This window comes from Typopeltis vanoorti, chromosome 13 (genome assembly GCF_054136105.1).
Source record: "Typopeltis vanoorti isolate ZY-2024b chromosome 13, IOZ_Tvanoo_1.0, whole genome shotgun sequence".
NCBI classification, from domain to species: Eukaryota; Metazoa; Arthropoda; class Arachnida; order Uropygi; family Thelyphonidae; genus Typopeltis; species Typopeltis vanoorti.
Window position 1 is genome coordinate 72444436 of NC_143561.1, and position 21556 is coordinate 72465991.

Genomic DNA, 21556 nt, shown 5'->3' on the forward strand with positions numbered 1-21556 from the left:
AGATCATGTATAAAAAATTCAGTTATGAGAGGATTATGACTGTATATTATATTTTTTGTAAGCATGGTTTGTTTTTCAATAGTCCATTCGACGCTCATCGATTTCATTCCTTAGCGTCCGTCTGTAACACTTGTTTTGCTGCCTGGGAAAGGGGGGGGGGGACTGGACATTTTCTACATGCGCACAATGGCGTGCTCTGCTGACGTTTTGCACATCTATAAATTAATTATTTGATGTAATTTTTGTTCTTTCAAACTAATGAGAACTACTGTTTATAGTGAACTTCAATGTTACCAAACACTTTCACTTTATTTTTCCTGAAAAAAGAATATAAAAGTAGGAAAAAGTGTATCGAAACATTCATTATTTATCTAAAATTCACGTGGAAGTAAAAAGATGGCGTTTTCCAGAAGATGTTATATAAAATTTTGCTAGAGAGAGAAATTCTGGTCTCATGCATGATTCAGAATACATAGACGGAAGAGAATTTCCAATTATAAAGATGTATTCAAAACAGATATGTGAGGAGTTTAGATATGTATTGTGACATCACCTGAGTTGACAAGAGCTAGACGGTTCATACATCACCACTCACCAGACCTGCAAACATACACGCATACGCACATTGGAAATAACGTTGGATCCATGAACACAGTTCATATTCCACTAAACTAATGGAGATTGTGTGTCGTTTTTATGGAACTTTCTCTTTGCCTTCATTCCGCTTACCAGAAACGGAGAAGCTATTATATAGATCCCGTTACTCATGGTACCAATGATAATATCCACGAGATTCGACAACACAACGTCTCTTCTGTTAATTTTTCAAACTTTTAGTGGTGCTATCCCATCACCGCTAAACATCGTCTGATTTTAATTTGTACGTTTTCTTCCAGATATCACACAGACAAACCGTAGAATGAAACCTGAAGAAAATAGTGAGAGGCGTGGTGACGTGAGTGATTATTGTCCAAGCCCAGAAGCCATAAAAATGCATCTGTACCGGGTTGGAATCTGCTCGTCTTGTCTCCAGAGTATTGATAGCCCACATAGCAAAGTTGCATACTAATAGAAAGGTTACCATCTCGCGCCCTGGCTTCCTGTAAGCAAGATCACTTGTGTGCGCATAGCGACGGGATGCGTCTAAGATAAATATCGTCTGCAGAGTGCCCTGGATGATGCAGGCTACAGCGGTTAGAAGTACCAGAATTGTATTTTGGTCAATAGTAAAATGGCCGCCAATCACACTGAACATAGTGAACAAGTAAAGGCCACTTTGAGCCACGATTAGGAGAATATTATCCAGTTCCATGTTCTGGTGGGTGGTATACTTCATCTCCCTCACTTGGTATAGTGCTACAACCACTGCTACAGTAGTGAGGAGATACACTGCTAACTCCGCAATATGAGCCTCTAGGACCGCCAGATATTTGTACTGAGGTTTGTTGATGAGAACAAAGAAGATGATTAAGCATATGATGGATAACACGAGTACGAGGATACCTGTAAAGAGTCCCTTATTCGCCTTAGCACAGTCGACCTGATAATAGTGGCGATGTCGGTTCCCGATGCTTTCTGTCTGCACACTTGCGCTGTCCAGAGGGTTTGCTTTAAGTCGATACTTTCCGGTGTTTTTCCACATCACGTACAGAATAGCTGCGGATATGAGGCTGTACTCAATGGTAAAAGGAAAAAGGAAAGGACTAGCGTTTTGTACAAGTTCTCCCATAATATTCAGACGACGGCATCCGTGATTATTCATGTACACTCCGTGTTGCATAGATCGCTTCGAGATGTGATGACCTCCTACATGGTCGAGTCTGTGTCGAGACACATCATCAGCGCTTTCTGAAAAAATAAATAAATAAATACCACAATGCATTTATTTATTAGTTTAATTCATACGATGTACTACTTATATCAGTAATCAGATTAAATATATTATAATGCAAATTAATAATTCTATAACTGATTTTTGCTTGATTATTTCAGTCATAACCCCCACCCCAACACGCATGTGTTGGATTTACTGTGTGTTCTTCTTGCATATTTTTGTAGATGAGGGAATAAAAGATGAAAATTAATTTATAATAAATTTAAAAATATTCCACAGAAAGGGACGAGGAGGAACAAAGGTACTTCCTTAAAATTTGTTGTTTTTTATATAATATATTTATTTAGGTTGTATTATTTATATAATACAACCTAAAATACAAAAAAAAATGAAAAATATAAAATGAAAATATTTATAAGATGTTTAGACATTTTATACATTAAAATGTTTATTGTATATTTTAAAACATCTCAAGGTTATTTTATAATATAACAAAGAAATGCAATTACAAAATTGCATTACTATAATAGTTGCCTAACAGTTGAAATTATATTTATTTATAAATCGTTTTATTGTTAAGATCATTAGTGAAAAAACAGTTTTTTTTAAACTGTAAATTGTAATCCTGGTGCTATTTCATATTAGAAAAATTTCGTTGATACTCTACTACATCAGTTAATTCAGAAAAGCATCGTTTGTGATTAACATAAGAAATGACACTAGGAAATGAAGCATACAAACGTCCGTTCGCTCTTTGACTGAGTTTATTATCCAAAGTGGAGGCCTAAAAAGTTCCATTTTGTGTATAGAGTTCGTACTTCATGATTATTCAACTGTCCTAAATGTACTAGTGGTTTTACCAATTTTTCGTAGGCAAGTGGACCTGACACAAAAATGAAGAATAAAAAATAGCATGCACAATATTTGCAGCACCAAAAGGCATTTTGTTCTGAAAGATCCTTCTGTATTCTGATGTCAGCTACTCTATAAGATTTATTTCTTTGCACGAAATTTAATAATAACCGCTATGCCCTTCAGAACATGAATGTATGAGTATGTGTGAATACAAAACACGCTTTCAAGGCCATAGCGTATTCGATTCTGACTTTTTAACAACTGAGATAATCAACCTAGGACTGAAACGAAGGAGTTTTTCTCTGAAGATTTGGGTTTTTTTTCTACAAAAAAAAAAAAAATCCCCAAATATCAAACACAACAGATAATAATATGCTCACCAAGTGGTCTCAATTGCTTATTCTAAATTCTGGCCTGCTTTGTTTAGCGGACAGCATACCCGCTCTTCAGCCAAAAGCCTGCGAGTTCAAATCCGCCATGGGCAAAGTTGCTTGGTTGTTTGCAAATTGGCCGGTTTGCCTGTTGTGCAGGATGAAAAATTCGAGTTTCGGAGGAAAAACCCTGCCACCACCACCACCACCGTATGAGTCAATTTAAATACTCTGATAAAGGCTCTTCACGTTGTAGACGAGATTCGAACCCAGGTCTTTCCACCCAAAAAGCATCGTCAAAATTGGAGCTACTGAGACTCCAATGGACATCATAAGCACAATGAATAATATGAATTGCGTCTCTCCTTAATGATTACATATGTCCCTCAAGAGATTACTCATATTTGCTAGCTGTATAATGTGTAACTTTCAAGCATACGCGTCTTTCAAAATTCTGTTGCCAACAAAAAACAGAAAACTTTCTGAATTCGACAGTGTGGAATCATTTTTAATCCTTCCTACTAATCAGCATGATAAAAGGGTCAACAGGCAATGTGGACGAAGCATATCGGTGGTGTTTGTTTCCAGAAAGGCTACCTAAGCATGAAGGCCTGTTACTATGTCCAGGTAATTCAGGGAGCACCGAGAAACTAGGCCAATTCCACAATTCTACTGTCAGTTTGCAGCCAGAGCAAACAATAAAATAAAAAATAATAAAGCAATACAGTATTAAAATAGTAGCATTATATGAAATTAAGAAGAAAGGAAAAGAATGCATAAACCACAAAACTGCAATAGCATACAGTGGAGTAAGGAAGAAAGTAAAACAGCGGGAGTAGCAACAATACTCCATAAGCGATATTAGTTAAATATAAAATAATGTAACTGCATATCAGATCAGTAAGAATCATTCATATGCGATTAAAGGTGAAAGGGCATGTAATAAATTTTATCAATGTTTATAGTCCTGAAGCAGAAAGATCCAAGAAGCGGAAATAATGCATATTACAAAGAATTATAAGAAACTCGAGATAAAAATAAAACCAACCGAAATGATCGTTATAGCTAAAAGTAACCTACAGATTAACAAGATTAAAGAGAAAAATTTTAATGGTTGAACTATTACAGGAGAAGGTAGTAAAGCATTTTATCAACAAAGAATAAAAGAATTGTATTATTTTCTCTTCTACTGCCGAATGCATTAGGAGAGAGAATAGTTGGAAATAAAAGGAAGAGATGTACTTCCTTTGGTGCTCAGAGGAAGTTAAACTGTTGGCACAAAAAAGAAATTTCTTTATCATATCTACAAGATAAATCTAATAAGAAAATTATGACAGATATAAAAGCTTAAGAAATAAAAACCAGGAACAGAATCTGGGAAATAAAATGAGAATTCTGGAATAGCCAATTAAAGCAACTACAACTCGATTTCTACAGTACAAAGAAGAAAGAAGAGGAGAATCTTCTTCTTCTCCTCTAGCTGAACCTCTACGCTTCTTTACTGCAAGTACCAACTTCTGTCTTTCCTATCTTAGCTAAGTTTTTATTTTTATTTATTTGTTTTTTGATGTTATCCTCTCAATGTTGCCGTAGGCTTCCTATGCGTCGTTTTCCATCGAGTTTCATCCTGAATGCTTGTTTAGTCATCCTCTCTCTGCTCACAAATTCTTTCTACACGTCCAAGCCATCTCGTATAGTTCATAATTCAGTTCTTTGATTGGCGAACTAATGGATCTGTCAGGAATATATAAGCAGGGTTTGGATGAGGTATCAGCAGTGGATTTAGATGAAATATCAGCATACATATTAAAGCAGTGCTAGAGAATTAGTTATGCCTTTAACCCAAGTGTTTCATTTTAGTCTCAACACGAACACGTGCATGAATTATACTCAGAAGCAAATAAGATTAATTGAAAATCAAAGAACTGAATTATGTGAGTATACAAGGAGAAGAAATCAGAGTATGAAAATAAGTTATCTGAACAGGTTAAAGGAAATCCGAGGGAATTCTTTTGCTATATGGCAAGTAAAAGTATGAATTATCGTAGTACGGATAATCTTAGTAAATACAGATGGCAGAAAAGTGTTACATTAGAAATAGCTAGTTAATAAGTGACCATTTTTGTAAGATATACAGTCTTAACAAATCTATTAGTTCTCCGGAAAATGAGATGGGTCTGATTGAAAAGATAGAGGAAGAAGTGGAGATACTAAAAATATTTTAAGACCTTAATGCTAATACAGTAGTGGATTGGGATGAGATATCACAAATATGCTAAACCATGTGTTAGAGATTAGGTATACCCCTAACCTGGTTGTTTAACTTCAATTCCAACACGAACAAGATTCCTAACGAGTGGATAAAGAGCAAAATGATTCCACTATACACGGGTGGAGCTAGAACTGTTGCAGTCCGTTATAGACCAATCTATATCTCTGGAGAAGTTATTAAGCTATTAGAGAGAGATTGGTGAGAAATAGAATATCGAAGTATTAATTAATACTTCGATTTTTATAGAGGACGGCATGGTTGTACTAAACCTACATCTTGTTTTACCAATCAATTCACATTTTACAGCAGTAACAGCAGGTTTGGATAAGAGGAATGGGTATGTAATGATTCTTTTATATTGAAGCATTTGACAGAATTCCGCACAGGAGGTTCTTAAACAAATTCAAAGGGATATGCATGAAAAATAGGCATGTCATGGATTGGAGCGTGGTTATCTGACCGGTATCAGAGCGATATATGGGAGGAGCTGAATCTAAGAGAATGAGGTGATGAGTGTGGTACCACAGGGTTCTGTCCTTGGACCACTCCTGGTTAACTTGTGTATCAATGATCAGAGATGGTCTGGAGGGGAAACATTCAGTTATACACACAGATCATTCTAAGTTGGGTTGAGTAATAAGGGATATTTCTGATACAGAATCATTGCAGGCTCACCTAAACAGATTGATTCCGTGGACAAATCTTAATGAGTGTCAATTTAATGTTGCTCAGTGCAAAGGTATGCATTTTTGGGCTGAAGACAGTGCAGACTGAGTATTATATTAACGATCAAAGAAGACATAGGAGTAATGATGGACAGCGAATTAAAGTTTAGAGGTCACAGTGCCAAGGTGGCTAATAACCGTATTGGATAATTGCAATGTTTGAGAGAATATTAACTTGTAGGAATAAGGAAGCTACTCTCTCATTTACAAAGCTAGACTACTGTGCTCAGTTTTCCGTATCTGAGCACATCTGGACTAATGTGCGTGCTTAGATGGAGATGCGGAAACAGTGGGGAAGGTCCAGTACTGGCTAATCAAAATCATATGTGGCTTGTGGAACCTTGCATATGAAGGCATACTGAAGGAGTGAGGTATTCAAAGTTTGAGAAATAGAAGAAGAGGAGGATAGAAGGATACAAGCCAGTAACGGATTCTTACGGCGCAGCTCATAATAAGTGGGGGGAAGAACTCTAAAGTTATCTGAGAGTTGAGTCAGGCTGTGGTCAGGATGGAATGGAATAAGCTGCTAGTGGACACTGAGAGTACATGAATGTTGTTAAGAAAAGATAAGCACCAACTAACGTACACTTTCCACTTTCTATCAATGAGTCCATGACTCTCTGGAGGTGCTTACATATAATAATCATAATAAATAATTTAACAAAAATACTAGGAAGAACACTTTACTAAACATTTGTAGATGAATTGAAAAATAACTTTACTGAAAAGTTAAAAGAAAGCTTACAAATAACATGAATTCCAGATGAATGCATATAAAATATTATAGTGCCACTTTTTTTAAATTGAAATAAAATATATCCAAATAATTTATTATTTGAATATATTTCCTCATCCGCCTAAGGCGAGTTGAAGCTGCCATGAACAACAATAATCTATTTGCAACCAAGCATGGCATCATGGACACTTTTAAGTTGTATTGCTTGAGTATTTTGACTATTTCGTTTGGAACATTATTTATGTAGCATAAAGAAATGGCACGGTTGTAGTCGTCTTGCTGCTGTATATTCACTGGAATATGATGTTATTGATGATTTTAAGATTGTATTCATTCTTAGGAGTATATCCGGAGTATATCTGTGAGATATGCTATTATTATTGTTATGATTTTGCCTTTTGTTGTTATCTCTGTCTTGGAGTGTTTTGATAATGCCCCGTTTGTGGAAATGATGATGATGCAACGTAACATGTAGGTGTCTTCCAGAGTTGAACTTTTTCCCGTAGACTTCAAAGGAAAAATTGCCAGTAAAGAGAAGAAAGGATCTGTGCCTTTCGACTTCCAATATGAAGTGGATTTTTATGGTTTTAGCTGTTAAAGAATTCTGTAAAATTGTGGAGGGATTCTTCAGAACCTTGCCGAATGACGAAGCATCAACGTATCTAAGCCAAAGTCCTGGTTTAGTATGCTAAAACAGCATACTAAACAGCAACCCTCAGTTGTGTAACTGAGAGCTGCTTTTTAGTTCAAATTACTCCATCTGTAACATAAAAGATGTTACAGACAAAACGGCGAAAATAATCACACAAATAATCACAGCGAGAAAAAAAAAAAACTCAAGCAGTGCAACTTAAAAGTTGCCTTTACGCCACTACAAAAGAGGGGAGAGGTCTCCATGATGCTAAGATCGCCAAGGGGTGTGCAGAATTTTCTGTACATGTGATATCTGTTATATTTGACAGACAGATAGATCGATCTGTAGAAATCTGTCTCAAAGAACTTACCGAAGAAACGGGAAAAAAAAAAAACGGACACATAAATCAGGATTGGCTTTTCATATAACCAAAGAAAAGCATTGCGTACTCGGGAAACTCACAGGAATGGCATACATAGAATTCAACGAATATGTACTCAGATTTAGAAAAGCTACCGAAATGAAATCCAACCCAATCTTGAACTAGCTCTGGTCAGCATATATCAAAGACCCCCTACATATAATGAATTAGGATATAAGAGAAGTTACAACAAATCAAATGAGTCACTCTGATATGTCAATGCTTATAATATAATTCAACTCAGTGTTTGTTCATTGGATATACATATTAATTTAGAAACCTCTCTGTTAATACTTTTTTTGTTTCTTTCCGGATATGTTATACGTGGTCCTCGCCAGAACTATGAAGATTTCTGGATGTTTAAACAGAACAATATGGAAAAATACAAATATAAATATCGTATGACAAGCATATGTAAAAGTATATACTTTTAAGCATATAATTTTACTATAAGACCAGTATTAATTTGTGCATTTGAAATAAGAGCTGAAAATATGATCAAACAGTTAAGCACTTCTACAGAAATGAAATCTTAGGAAAACTGTGGGAAAAGATAAATTTGATAAGATCAGAAATGAAGACACAAAAAAGTAAGCCTCGTAACCAGTAAATGAACGGATAGTAAAGAGGAAACAGGAATAGCAAAAGCATGTTAACAAAATGCAAAGACAGAATTAGATGAATAGAAAAATGGAAACCAAATACTGAAAGACCACGGATGCGATGGCAGAATGGATTGCAGTGAACATTGTCGCAATAGATCTAAGACCCAAAGTGGGAAAGAAAAAGAAGGAATCTTGGAAAAAATATAAATTGACAGATTCCGTACCTCTCTTTAATCAAGTCGCTCTCCATTCTGAATATTTTTACCACATTAAACCTACCGCCACCCAAATCATTTGTAACTGATATGAAACAGTAATATAATTTTACTGCTTCACTTCCATCTTTATAATTCCCACAGTCCAATCGGGACATGTGCCTTTTAGTTATAAAAACTTGAGTTAGAATCCAGCTAGGACGTCAGGAACTTTTATAAGGATTTTACGAATATTCCTCCTAACAACGCTGGTTTTTCATCCCACAAAAAACTGGCAAAATGGAATGAGATTAGACACAGTAGACATAATATATTTTGCGTCAATCATAATTCCAATCCAGTCTTATAGTCGAAACCACATCTGTGATATAAAGTATTACATGTTGGGGTATTTTTGGTTCACTCCACCAAAATATCTACCTAAAAGTTTCGTTATTTCTTATAAGAGAACTTCCACACAAATCTGTTATCAACATATTATCAGGTACATGCATATCACTTTGCTCTTTTCCATGATTCGACTAGTACTATTTATTCTAGATTCCACTGGGTGAATCATAGTCTCCTTTCATTCAGCTATATTATTTCACTGTGACTTAATGACTGGATGTTTGACAACTATCTTGCGATTACTATAGGAAGTGATTACCGGAAATACATAGTGAAGCGTGAAGAAACGGAATGTGGGTCCACATTCCGTTTCTCCTAATTGGGCTTTGGGCTAAAAGCATGTTAGTTTAACCATTAGTCTTCTTCTTCCCACTAATACTTTCATCCTGAAACTGAATTTTGAATGGCGTTAAAGCATTTCTAAACTGATCTAGCTTCACAATGCTCTCTTGTTTCACAGGAAGGTCGCTGTCAAATCCAACGTATACTTCCAATAGAAAAACGTATACGAGTATATCCAATACTACGTCATTTGTCTTGTCTCATATTTGCAACTGTTCAGACAAATCACGCTTAGAAAGATAAGAAAGATAAGAAAGATTCCTCATCCGATACCTTTATTATTCGAACTTCAGATTTTAGTAACACCAATAATTTCTTCAAATTTTGTGTTTTTATATTCTCATTTTCAGTTATTATCAAAATTTTGTTAACTAATATGAGAATAAATTATTCAAATAATTTACACAAATAATACTTGGACGTAATTATCTCATATTGACAAGGAAGATTTTTTATTTGTGAATTTTATTACTATTTAGTTTTCTTTCATTATGAGAAATCTGTTCCTCCGAGTGGGCTTCCAGTCCTGTGGGATTCCTGATTTTATGAATGTCAAATCACTTTTACATTTCACAGAAAAATTCCCTTTAGACATGAAATACAAGAAAATTTGCTGTTTTTTATACGAAATTTGGTGCTAGCAGAGGTGATTGGATTCTAGGCGTGGACCGGAGATAACAGTTTGATAAGCGAAAGTAGTGTGCATTTTTTAAAATTATTGTATAGATTTAATTAACACTTGTTTTGAAGCAGCAGATTCAATCAATAGAAATACTAGACATATCAGTTACCAAAATTACTCTGTACAACTGATGTTGATTAATACAAATAAAATGAATACATGAATGAACTTTGTTACAGGTAAAGAAAACATTGCTGTCTTTGCTTATTTGATGTAAAAACTATTAACAAATAACTTGACGATATTATAAGCATACACTTGAAACGGTGTATGAAATTTTGATGCACGATGCAATTTCATAATGTGAGATAAAACTCAGTTATTCTGCTATCTTTCTACTGCGCAATTGTTATATTTAGCAAAATTTCACAAATGAACGATAAGAACTGTAATTGTATTTGAAATATTGGAATAAACATCATGCAGAAAAATTTTCCTAGGACACCTGAATGTTTCATAAACCATAAATATATCACTGTTTCATCTGCCTTTGGTCACAATCAAAGAGACTGCACTCTTTTCTTTTATCAACATTCAGATTTCTAATTGAATGTTGATAAAGGGACATAGATATTTTGATTCATTCCGTCCCAAAAATGATAGTCCATTCCTATAGTGATTTTGGTATCGCCCTCAACCGATACCTCAAAAGCAGATGCTCTTTAGGGTTTAGACTGGGACTCTGTGCTGTCATTTTAACTTCCATATCCTCAATCCATTTTGCTAGAATTCTCACAGTTCGATATCGAATTGATATAACTATTGAATATCAAAGTCTATATTCAACCAGGCAGGTTGTTGCCATAAAAAAAAACATGTCATGGTGTAGGCAACACTGGATTATCAAGAATATCAATTTAATACTCATTATTCATTTTTATCGGCGCTGCAATGCCGATGTATTAGTCCAAACCAAAAGTACTCGCCACCAAAACAATTCCACCACTGCACTTAAGGGATGAAGCATTATCCTGTCAAATGCAAATGTTCTAACACATTCATTTGATTGGAAGACTGAATATCATGATTCTTCACTTTATTCCTGAACAATCCACACAGGCTCCTGACGAATCTCAGCAGCGTCTGCACATTGTAAGTTGAACCTGAGTATATATACACAACAACCTTTTCATAGAGCTCCCTGGACTCATGGTTGCGCGAATCCACTGGTGAAAACTGGGAGAAAAGCACAACGCTTTTCAGCACTCTTCTATCTTTCCATTACATTATGTGGTCAGGGTGTCTGTCGGAGCTTCTTGGATTTTTTTTCCACTGTCCAATTTTCTGTTTTAAAGATGTCAGCCACAGCTGACATCTTGAAAACTGTGTGTGTCTCAAAATAGGAAGTATATGCTTTTTTCTGCAACATTGTTTATCTACACGTAGTATGCTCATCACCACATAGAAGGAAACCCATCTCGTATTTTGTTCTTTTATAGAGTGTCAAGTAATGTATGAAGTATTTCTTTACTCTCTCTCTCTCTCTCTCTCTCTCTCTCTCGTTCCCTTCTATACTTCCTACCAGCTTTCATCACAGAGTTAAAACCATGACAGTAAATGAATTATTATTTTAACAATCTAATTTCTTTTTTTTTAATTCTGGTGATTTAATTTTAATCGAACTCTTCATTTGCAAATGTACTTACCTTCAACTATGTTGTGTGCCTCCAAGACGAAAGAAGGTACCAGATTTGTTTCATTCAGGTTGATGACGCTCAAAATCTGATGTTTGGTTTCCTCAACCAGCACGTGCAACCACACGCACAGATTGGTGGCGATCATATGCATCAGTCCAAACCTGGCGAGTGTTTTATATTTGTTGATGGCCATCTGTAAAATTATATTTTATGTCAGTTTCGTTTCATCTGTTGGCAGAATAGTTTCTAAGTAATACAGTATATGCTTAAACTAGCCGAAAGATCCTGGGTTTCTTTTGCGTAATTATCGCGAATATTTCGACAGTCCATCCTTTATTAATATAAACAATGTCCTATTAAATTTTCTCTGAATAGTTACAACAAATGTTACGCTTAAAAGGAAGTTTGTTATTATCTTACGCTTATAAAAAAGGAATAAAGAAAAGCGTGAAATGAAGTGGAAGTCACTACACTAGATAGAAGAAAATCTCTCAGAGAAAGTATCTGCATTCAGATTGTGTGTGTGATAAACGAGTATTGTTCCGTTTGAGGTCACACTTAAGTTGTTTACTACCTGACTTCAAAGCGGAACTGACACTGGGTCTGAATGAGCTAGAGTATCTCTCGGAAACTACTGCACTGGTAGGATAGCAACCAATAAAAACGAGATAAAACAAACCGCTAAGGACTTTTATTTCTCAAAGGAATAGGCAGAGCGCTTTTAGCATTCATTTTTTGAAGAGAGATTGGTAGCTAGTTTTTTCCAACCTTCAACCCTTCACTGATAGTGAACTCAGACTATTAATAATAAAAGATTTTCAGGGGAGGAGAAGTGAGAGCCCTGAACTCTTAACATTCATATCACTGCCTATAATAGTATGAGTTCTACAGTCGATTTTTAAACTTAAGTTTGCAAGAGAGAAAAAATCAGGAAACGGTCGAAAAAAAGGTTTAGAAGGAGTTTCTTTCGATATTATATTTTTGCATCCTGTTAAAGACCACTAATTGTTTCCTGGCATCGTGTGATTCCTAAAATTAAACACAATGTACTAATGCTTCATGAAGAGGACACTTTTCGAGGCGTAAACATTGCATCATATTCGCATTAATAGCCTGCGGTGTGCGATCACAAATAAGGACATTTAAGCCCCTTTGAACAGGCGTACAGATGGAGCAGCGGATCAAATTCTAAGCTTTCCAGTGGTTTTAAAACCACCTAGAAAGGGTGTGCGCTGAGACAATAGCACTCTAGAAATCAGTAGCTGAGCTGTTATTTCTAGGGGGTGCTAGAAGTCAGCGGCTGTGATTGGTTATTGTGTCAACCAATCCACAACCAATCTCTGGCAGAATACGGGACATTCAGTACATCGTCAACACTGTTTCCCATTGTAACTATGGGCAAAAAAATGTATAAATTATTTAAAGAAAATTATATGTTAAAATAGTCTACATCATCGGTGTCCTAAACACGTCAGTTCACAGTTCATGTATACGCAAAACAGATGAAACTCAGAAAACTAAAACAGCAACGTTGTCATTCGTCATGAATTGCTGTTTTTAGTTTTCTGAGTTTCACCTGTTTTGCGTACGTGAAGTGTGAACTGACGTGTTTAGGACACCGATGTAGACAATTTCAATACATAATTTTCTATAAATAATTTATACTTTTTTTTGCCCATATTTACAATGGAAAACAAACGTACTGAATTGCTCGTTTTCTGCCAGAGATTTCACGGATTGTATGATAGTCGAAAGAGGTTGGAACTTGTGTATAAATAAGTAAAAAGAGTTATTCAGCCTTTCTTTGGTTCAATCCGGTAAAATAATAATTTCCCAACTTATTACTTTTCAGATTTCTGTGCGTATTATATGGCTGTATTTAAAAATCGTATCAAAAATTCAAATTGTATGCCGATGATAATCTAGATCACCACGAAGCGTAAAGCCTTTGTGCTTCTCACATAAACGAGTGCGTGAAGCATAGCTATATTGTTCATTTGACATTCATGCTTTCCATATTTAAAATTATATTAATTGATAAATTAAAGTATCTAAAGTTATTCCTACAATTAACTGCATTGGACCATTTAAGATGAGCGCTGATGCGCTATGCACTCTTAAAACTTTCACACATCGATGAAATTGCAATCATACGGTCCAATTGACGTGAATTTTGTAGTGTAGGTTGCATAAGCCACACGACAGCACACCCAACCTAAATGGACACGCGACGCCACTGGTGACGATATTTTCGAAGCATAATGTATTGACTTCTGTACTGTGTCGAATTCTGTAATCTTTTTGGTCATTCTAATGCGACCCTGTGTAATGCCTCTTATATCTGTTCGACGTTCCTCGCTATCTCCTCACTTCATTATTATTCTCTTGTACTGCAATACCGAATTTTGTTCTGCTTCATCGCAAACTGCATGAGTTTTTTTAAGTGTTTTGTTAATTTTGTCGAGCAGTGTAAGTAGGAGATAAATAATACTGAAGGTGAAGAATCAATTAAATGTACATGGGAATACGAAATAGCAAAAAGGCTACAAACTACAAAACATGCAGTATATGTGTATATGGAAAGTCAGCACACAGTACGTTCTCAGTGTGCTAGCTTGCCATGTATTTCATAAAAATACATCTTACCCAAGAATCTGTATATCTGTCAATTATCGATACTTCCGAAGAGTTTCATTGTCAAGAATCTGTCTATTGTATTTACCAATTATTACTGCTTCTGAATAGTGGTTTCAGCTTGACTACTGTTTCCATATGTTATTGTTGGAACTAATCATTCAGGATTTTAAAAAACAAAATAAAATAAAATAAAAGAACTTTCCACAATTCCGTAAGAAATACCCTATCCTTTATCACTTCCATATTATGTTATGTTATGTTATGTTATGTACTTACTAAGCAAACGTTGTACTTACTAAGTACAAAAGCAATACTTACTCGAGAATTGAGGAATATGAAATACAACTGAATAAAGGTGAATGCCATGCGACTGCTGGGAGTTATTCCGTAGAGAACATTGTAACAAAGCGAATCCACATCTAATTCGAAAAACTGTCCAAATTCAAGACCAGAGTAGATCATGCTGCCAATTCCAAAGCCTACCAGAAAAAATAATAATAATAATAATGATAATAAAGTAATACACGTCTAGACGTGCATTTTGACGTGTATTTGACGCCGCTCAATATGGAACATTATTATTTTCATTTTGTTTAAGAAAGAAAGTTCATCTAAATTCAAAATACTTCTAAGTATTGATATTAATTTATACGTATATAGATTTTAGATTATGTAATAGGAAATTTTACGTAATTTAACATCTACATACTTATAATAAATGGATGCTTTATTAACACTTAATATTATATGAATACGCTGATTCATACAATATTGTTAATATTACATGAATTAGTAATGCCATTCATTAATGTAAAATAAAGGGAAATCTGAAAACAGACGCTGAATGAAAAGCTATTTCAATAAGGAAAATAAAATTCGACGCCGGAAAAGAAACGATCTTCTCCAATTAAGTAAACCATACCCCCACCCGAAAGATATGCTACAAACAAATATTTTTTCAAAGGGGAACTACATGCATTTCTTCAAGTTGCCACATTATCAGATGTATCAGTGAAGAAAACACCCTAGGGTGGTTTATTTAGTATGGCAATAAGGTCAACATATTATACTTTTCCGAAACTAATTATACAACGGCAGAGAAGACTATTGAGGAATTCGACACAGACTGTGGTTCACCAATCCATTTTTAATAAATCTGTCCGTTGAGAACTGCATAAACATGGAAGGGGCATCATGGACTTAACATTCAAAAAAGTTATAGTCTTATTGACTGGTGCTTATTATGTGAATCAGCACAGATATCAGACTGGTCAAAATAGAGAAATTTCTGTTGATTTAATTAAACTTTAAAGATAATTGCCAATACATTTTTGAAAATCATGGAGACAACTACCGTATTTGAATAAAAACTTTAGTTTAATATAATTAAAATTTACATTCGACGTTTCGACCGTTATGTCAAGGTCATCTTCTGGAACATACGACTATACACAGAAAACAAGCTACACTACAATCAAACTGGTTTGTTAAAGACACTGACCAACCGCTACAACAATTGTTGGCCTGACCTCTGGTGAAAAAAATAAAAAATAAATAAAATAAAATAAAAAATAAAGAAAATTATACATCAACGCTAGAGTCCCATTATTAGTGTTATCTGTTGGTTGTAGAAATGCATTGGGCACAACAACAAGTATCTATATACATATATTAACATCATGTACATTCTAGCCAGTTGGTATGGAATGGTTTCTAATACTAGTTGAAGATTGGCTAGAGTCCTGACTTATGTTGGATCTTATATATTAGGTAGGCTGAATGTGTGCCATCCAGATCCTTGGAATTTTCATGCCATCTTTGTTGTTGATATTTGGGTGGTGTATCAGGATTTCGCAGGCTTCCTTAAATTTCCTTTCGTACCAGGTTTTTGTGTGGTGTAAAGAGCAGGTGCTTTTCCAGTTAATTTCGTGTAAGGTGTTGAGTGCGTGGTCTGAGAGGCCTGCTTCACCATAATAGTTATATTTAATGTGTCTAATGTGTTCTTTCTTGCGTATAGGGATTGTCCGTCCTGTTTCACCAATGTACGGTAAGTTACAGGTGCAGCGGATGCAATAGACTACAGGATGTGCTAATGGGAGGAGAGGATCCTTAGAAGAGTTGAATATTGTTTTAAGTCTAGTGGGTGGTTTAAAGGTGGCATTGAGGTTATAATGTTGCAGGATTCTGTTGATTTTTTCCGATAACCCTTTAATGTATGGGATGACTATGGTTAAAGGATAAAGGATAAAACAGAGAAACTACTCAAGTCCGTCACTTCTTGGCCACCAGACACGGTTAAAAAACTCAAACCCCACTACGCCCCCCCCCAGAATATATGGGATCCCGAAAATGTACAAACAAAATGTGCCCCTTCGACCAATCATGGAAGGAATAGACAGTCCCAATTTCCACTTAGCCAAGAAATTAGCAGCAACACTCAAGGAGTTGATAGGTCATTCCCTCTCCTACATAAAAAACACGCAACACTTTATGAACAAAATTAAAAACATAACACTCGACAAAGACGACATATTAGTCAGTTTCGATGTTTCTGCCCTTTTCAGTAATGTCCCCATCAATGGCACAATTCTCCTACTACAGAACAAATTTCCGCCGGACATTACGGCCCTCTTTGCCCAAGTACTACAGTCCGGTTACTTCGTGTAGCAAAAAACAAATTTTACCTACAAAAAGAAGGTACAGCCATGGGCTCACCACTATCCCCCCCCCCCCAATCGCTAACTTCTACATGGAAACTTTTGAGCAAAGGGCTCTCGATTCCGCCACATTAAGACCGACAGTCTGGCTTAGATACGTTGACGACGTGTTTGCGATCTGGCCGCACGGGCGACAAACGCTAAACACATTCCTTAGCCACCTGAACAAACAACATGAACGCATACAATTTACCATCGAAATCGAAAACCAAAATTCGCTCCCGTTCATAGACACACTAAGTCACACGTCTTCCTTCAGGCAGCCTATCCTTCATGGTCTACCGAAAACCGACACACACTGGCCAATACATACATGCTAATTCATACCACCACCCATCACAAAAATATGGAATCATTAACCCCCTTAAAAACAGAGCTACAACAATTTGCTCTAACCAGCAAGCCCTGAAACAAGAACTAAAAATAATCAGCGACACATTCATAAATAATGTCTATAACAAAAATACTATTAATAAAATACTCCATAAAACAACAACAAAAACGAATCTGGATTACAATAAAACCATATCCATCCCATACATTAAAGGGTTATCGGAAAAAATCAACAGAATCCTACAACATTATAACCTCAATGCCACCTTTAAACCACCCACTAAATTTAAAACAATATTCAACTCCTCTAAGGATCCTCTCCTCCCATTAGCACATCCTGTAGTCTATTGCATCCGCTGCACCTGTAACTTACCGTACATTAGTGAAACAGGACGGACAATCCCTATACGCAAGAAAGAACACATTAGACACATTAAATATAACCATTATGGTGAAGCAGGCCTCTCAGACCACGCACTCAACACCTTACACGAAATTAACTGGAAAAGCACCTGCTCTTTACACCGCACAAAAACCTGGTACAAAAGGAAATTTAAGGAAGCCTGCGAATTCTGATACACCACCCAAATATCAACAACAAAGATGGCATGAAAATTCCAAGGATCTGGATGGCACACATTCAGCCTACCTAATATATAAGATCCAGCATAAGTCAGGACTCTAGCCAATCTTCAGCTAGTATTAGAAACCATTCCATACCAACTGGCTAGAATGTACATGATGTTAATATATGTATATAGATAGATACTTGTTGTTGTGCCCAATGCATTTCTACAACCAACAGATAACACTAATAATAGGACTCTAGCGTTGATGTATAATTTTCTTTATTTTTTATTTTATTTTATTTATTTTTTTATTTTTTTCACCAGAGGTCAGGCCAACAATTGTTGTAGCGGTTGGTCAGTGTCTTTAAGAAACCAGTTTGATTGTAGTGTAGCTTGTTTTCTGTGTATAGTCGTATGTTCCAGACGATGACCTTGACATAAAGGTCGAAACGTCGAATGTAGATTTTAGTTATATTAAACTAAAGTTTTTATTCAAATACGGTAGTTGTCTCCATAATTTTCAAAAATGCATTCGGATCACCGTGTAAGCTTAAAAGAAAGGATAATCACCAATACATAAATTTTTGGAGCAGTTAAAATATCTGTCCATGTCGTTCTCTATAAAACATTCCTTCTGCATAGAAGTTTTAGATATGTGTAAATGTTTTTTTTTTGGGGGGGGGGGTCTCTTTTTCAGTTGAGTAATCCGCCATAAGCGTATTTTTGCTCATCCCATGAAACTTGGACAAAATGTAAATATCTATTTGACATTGAACTTCAAAGTATTTGTATGAAGAGCTGGAAAAAATTCTGAAAATCTGGTGCTTGAGCAACGGTGTGAAAAGCTTTGACATACATTTATTTATTACACTACTATTTATTATAATGATGTATATCATTTAACGAAACTTTTCTAACTTATATGGTATTATTTTCAGAGACCATAGATATTCTTTATACCATAAGAATGAGTGATTACAATATAAAATACGAAGTATTCCTCTAATAGGAAATATTTGTATCTACTTCTAGGCTAGCTTTTATTTCAACTTAGTTATGATATTAAAACCAGTAATTTAAATATTACAAATGTCGTATTCGCTACTACTTCAACTGCCAACAGTTAAATCGTTTTACAGCTGAGGGATACGTGCCTTTATATCAATGTTTTATGTCCCCCCTGAGCCCTAATTTCAGAGAAATTTATAGACATCCTATATGTCAGTGCATATAAGATGACTATAAATTTCTCTGAAATTTTTAATCGATCATAACCAGACCCTCTTCCGAAAGAGAGTGGCATCAAACTTGTAGAATGTCCGACAGTTGGGATTTACAGTTATATATAAACGCATTTCAACTTCTGAAATTCGAGCTCAGGAGTACAAAAGACATTGATCTAAAAGCACTTATCCCTCAGTGCTAAACGGATTTAACTGTTAACGGTTAAAGTAGTAACAAACATGACACTTCACAAGAGTCTGCGCAACTTCGTTCATCAGTTACTAATTAAAGTGGCTGCTACCCATAACGGTGTTTTTTTTTTTTTTTTTGTAAGAAGCAATGAGAGGTTCAAGGACGACAATTTATGCAATTTTTGGAGTAATTATGAAAGACGACCTTTGTATTTACTTTAGACAGGATATAATGCAAACATTATACTTAAACATTACAGTAATTCTCATATTATTCACACGTGGTTGCTTATCTAATACTAAAAGGTTCTGTTTATGATAATATTTCTTATTTCATTTCTTTGCGATAATTATCTTCGTATACAAAGAAGTCAATTAAGACTTCGTAGTGTCCTGACTGCATTTCATTCGAAGAGCTAATTTTGTGTTACTAGTAGACCTTCAGAAACAAATATTTTGTTTCTCTCTCTCTCTCTCTCTCATTATGAAGACGACTGTTGAACTATCTGAGACACATTGCCGGCCACGTTAGCCGAGTGGTTAGCGTACCCTCTCTCCAACCAATAGGTCGCGGGTTCGAATCCCGCGTGGGCATGGATGTTTGTAATTGTCTTTAGGTGAGAGATGAATTTGATCGTCCGGTATGAGACCACTTCCCCACTTATTGGAGCTTGAAATGGGTTCAAGAAGTCTCTCTAGAGCAGGGCTTCCGGACTATGTGAAAATAAATACAAAATTACAAAAAATATATATAATTGATAAAGAAATGGGGAAAATATCCTTAGCCCACCGACCGTACACAATGTACTATAGGTTTACTAATAACCTTTCGTGGGTGGGAACCATATTAAAAAAAAAAAAAAGAAAAGAAATTCGTTGATGCTGTTGATCGACCACTGCAGATAGCATTAGCAACACTCCTTTTATATTAAGGCTGCTGTAATTGTAATCGATTGTATCATGCCTAGTCCACTCAGTATGAGTTGCCAATACATATTTTCTGGAACACAGGGACTGAAGATTATCACAGTTTCCATGGAGTAAACACATCATACAGGCCAAGAACAGGCGTTATGCAAAGAAATGTGAAAATAGAATGTATAAGTCCACCCATCCCTTTTCTAATTATTGCTTCTCATGTACAGAAGGCAAGGTGAGAAAAATTTGGAATAAGCTTACACAGCGGGCTGGCCTCTTTCAAATTTTCGAAACCTCTTGTACTTAGGCACGAAGTTGAAAGAGCAACACTTAAGGAGCTTAATTACAATAACGTTCAGGATGCAGATGACATTCACTGATAAGCCATTAAGGAGACGGGAATTGGAGATATAAGATCATTTCATAGATTAATTATAATATTGTGGGAGACATGAACACTAGTCTTGTCCAAAGGTTGGAGAAGGTCAGTGTTTATTCCATTGTATCAGAAGGATGAGGAGATGGTTTACAAGAACTATAAAACTGTCTGTTTAATCTTTCATTTGGGCAAGATTTTACTAATAATTAAACTAAATGGGACAAGCTTCGAGGACTTTTTTTTAAAAAAAAAAAGGCACCAGAGATTAGATCCTCTGTCAGAAAGATCAACCAGAAGTACAGACAATTTAAACTTTATTTGGCAATGTACTTTAGAGACTACCCAAAGACAAGCTGTGTTCAACATGCAAAATTAGGAGGTGTTAATTGCTTATTCTCTTCTATATACGGAAGATCTTATCTCTCCATCTGCGCTCAACAGATGGAGAGATAAGAAGCCTCCCTCTAATTCTTGTCTTCGCGTCACTGAGTACATGAAAGCAAGTCAGCAATCCGAGATATCGTGATGGCACAGCACTCCTATGAGATGGGAGGAAATGGCTAGAATGAATTATTGACAAGGATTAATGAAATCAACAACAGCGGAGGACTTAAATTCAAATTCTAGTAAGACAGACTGCGGTTCTTGAAGAAAGTGTAATCAGATAATGACTTGCGAAATAAATACCTTAAGGTGAAAATAATTGAGGAGGTCGTCAAATTTGAACAATGAAGATCCTGTTGTTCAGAAAATGTCAGAAAATATATTAGTAAAGGCCAACAGATTGGTGAAGAGACTTGGTTAAAGTTTGGAAAAATAGATTTCACTCTGAGAATGAAACTGAGGATTCCGTATATAGCTGTTTTTTC

General features: G+C 35.5%; 1 protein-coding gene across 4 annotated transcripts in view; it reads right to left on the reverse strand.

The window, feature by feature from the left end:
- Positions 1-290: 290 nt before the first annotated feature.
- The window catches only part of LOC150100282 (proton channel OtopLc-like), a 121969-nt gene continuing 100703 nt past the window's right edge, over positions 291-21556 (reverse strand). For all 4 annotated transcript variants that reach the window (XM_090402747.1, XM_090402746.1, XM_090402749.1 and 1 more), the window contains 3 exons: positions 14675-14835; positions 11729-11912; positions 291-1848 (listed from right to left, as the gene is read on the reverse strand). In XM_090402747.1, the coding sequence (XP_090258873.1) occupies positions 857-1848; positions 11729-11912; positions 14675-14835 (1337 nt within the window). In that variant the 3' untranslated portion in view covers positions 291-856. The remainder of the gene's footprint in view (positions 1849-11728; positions 11913-14674; positions 14836-21556) is intronic.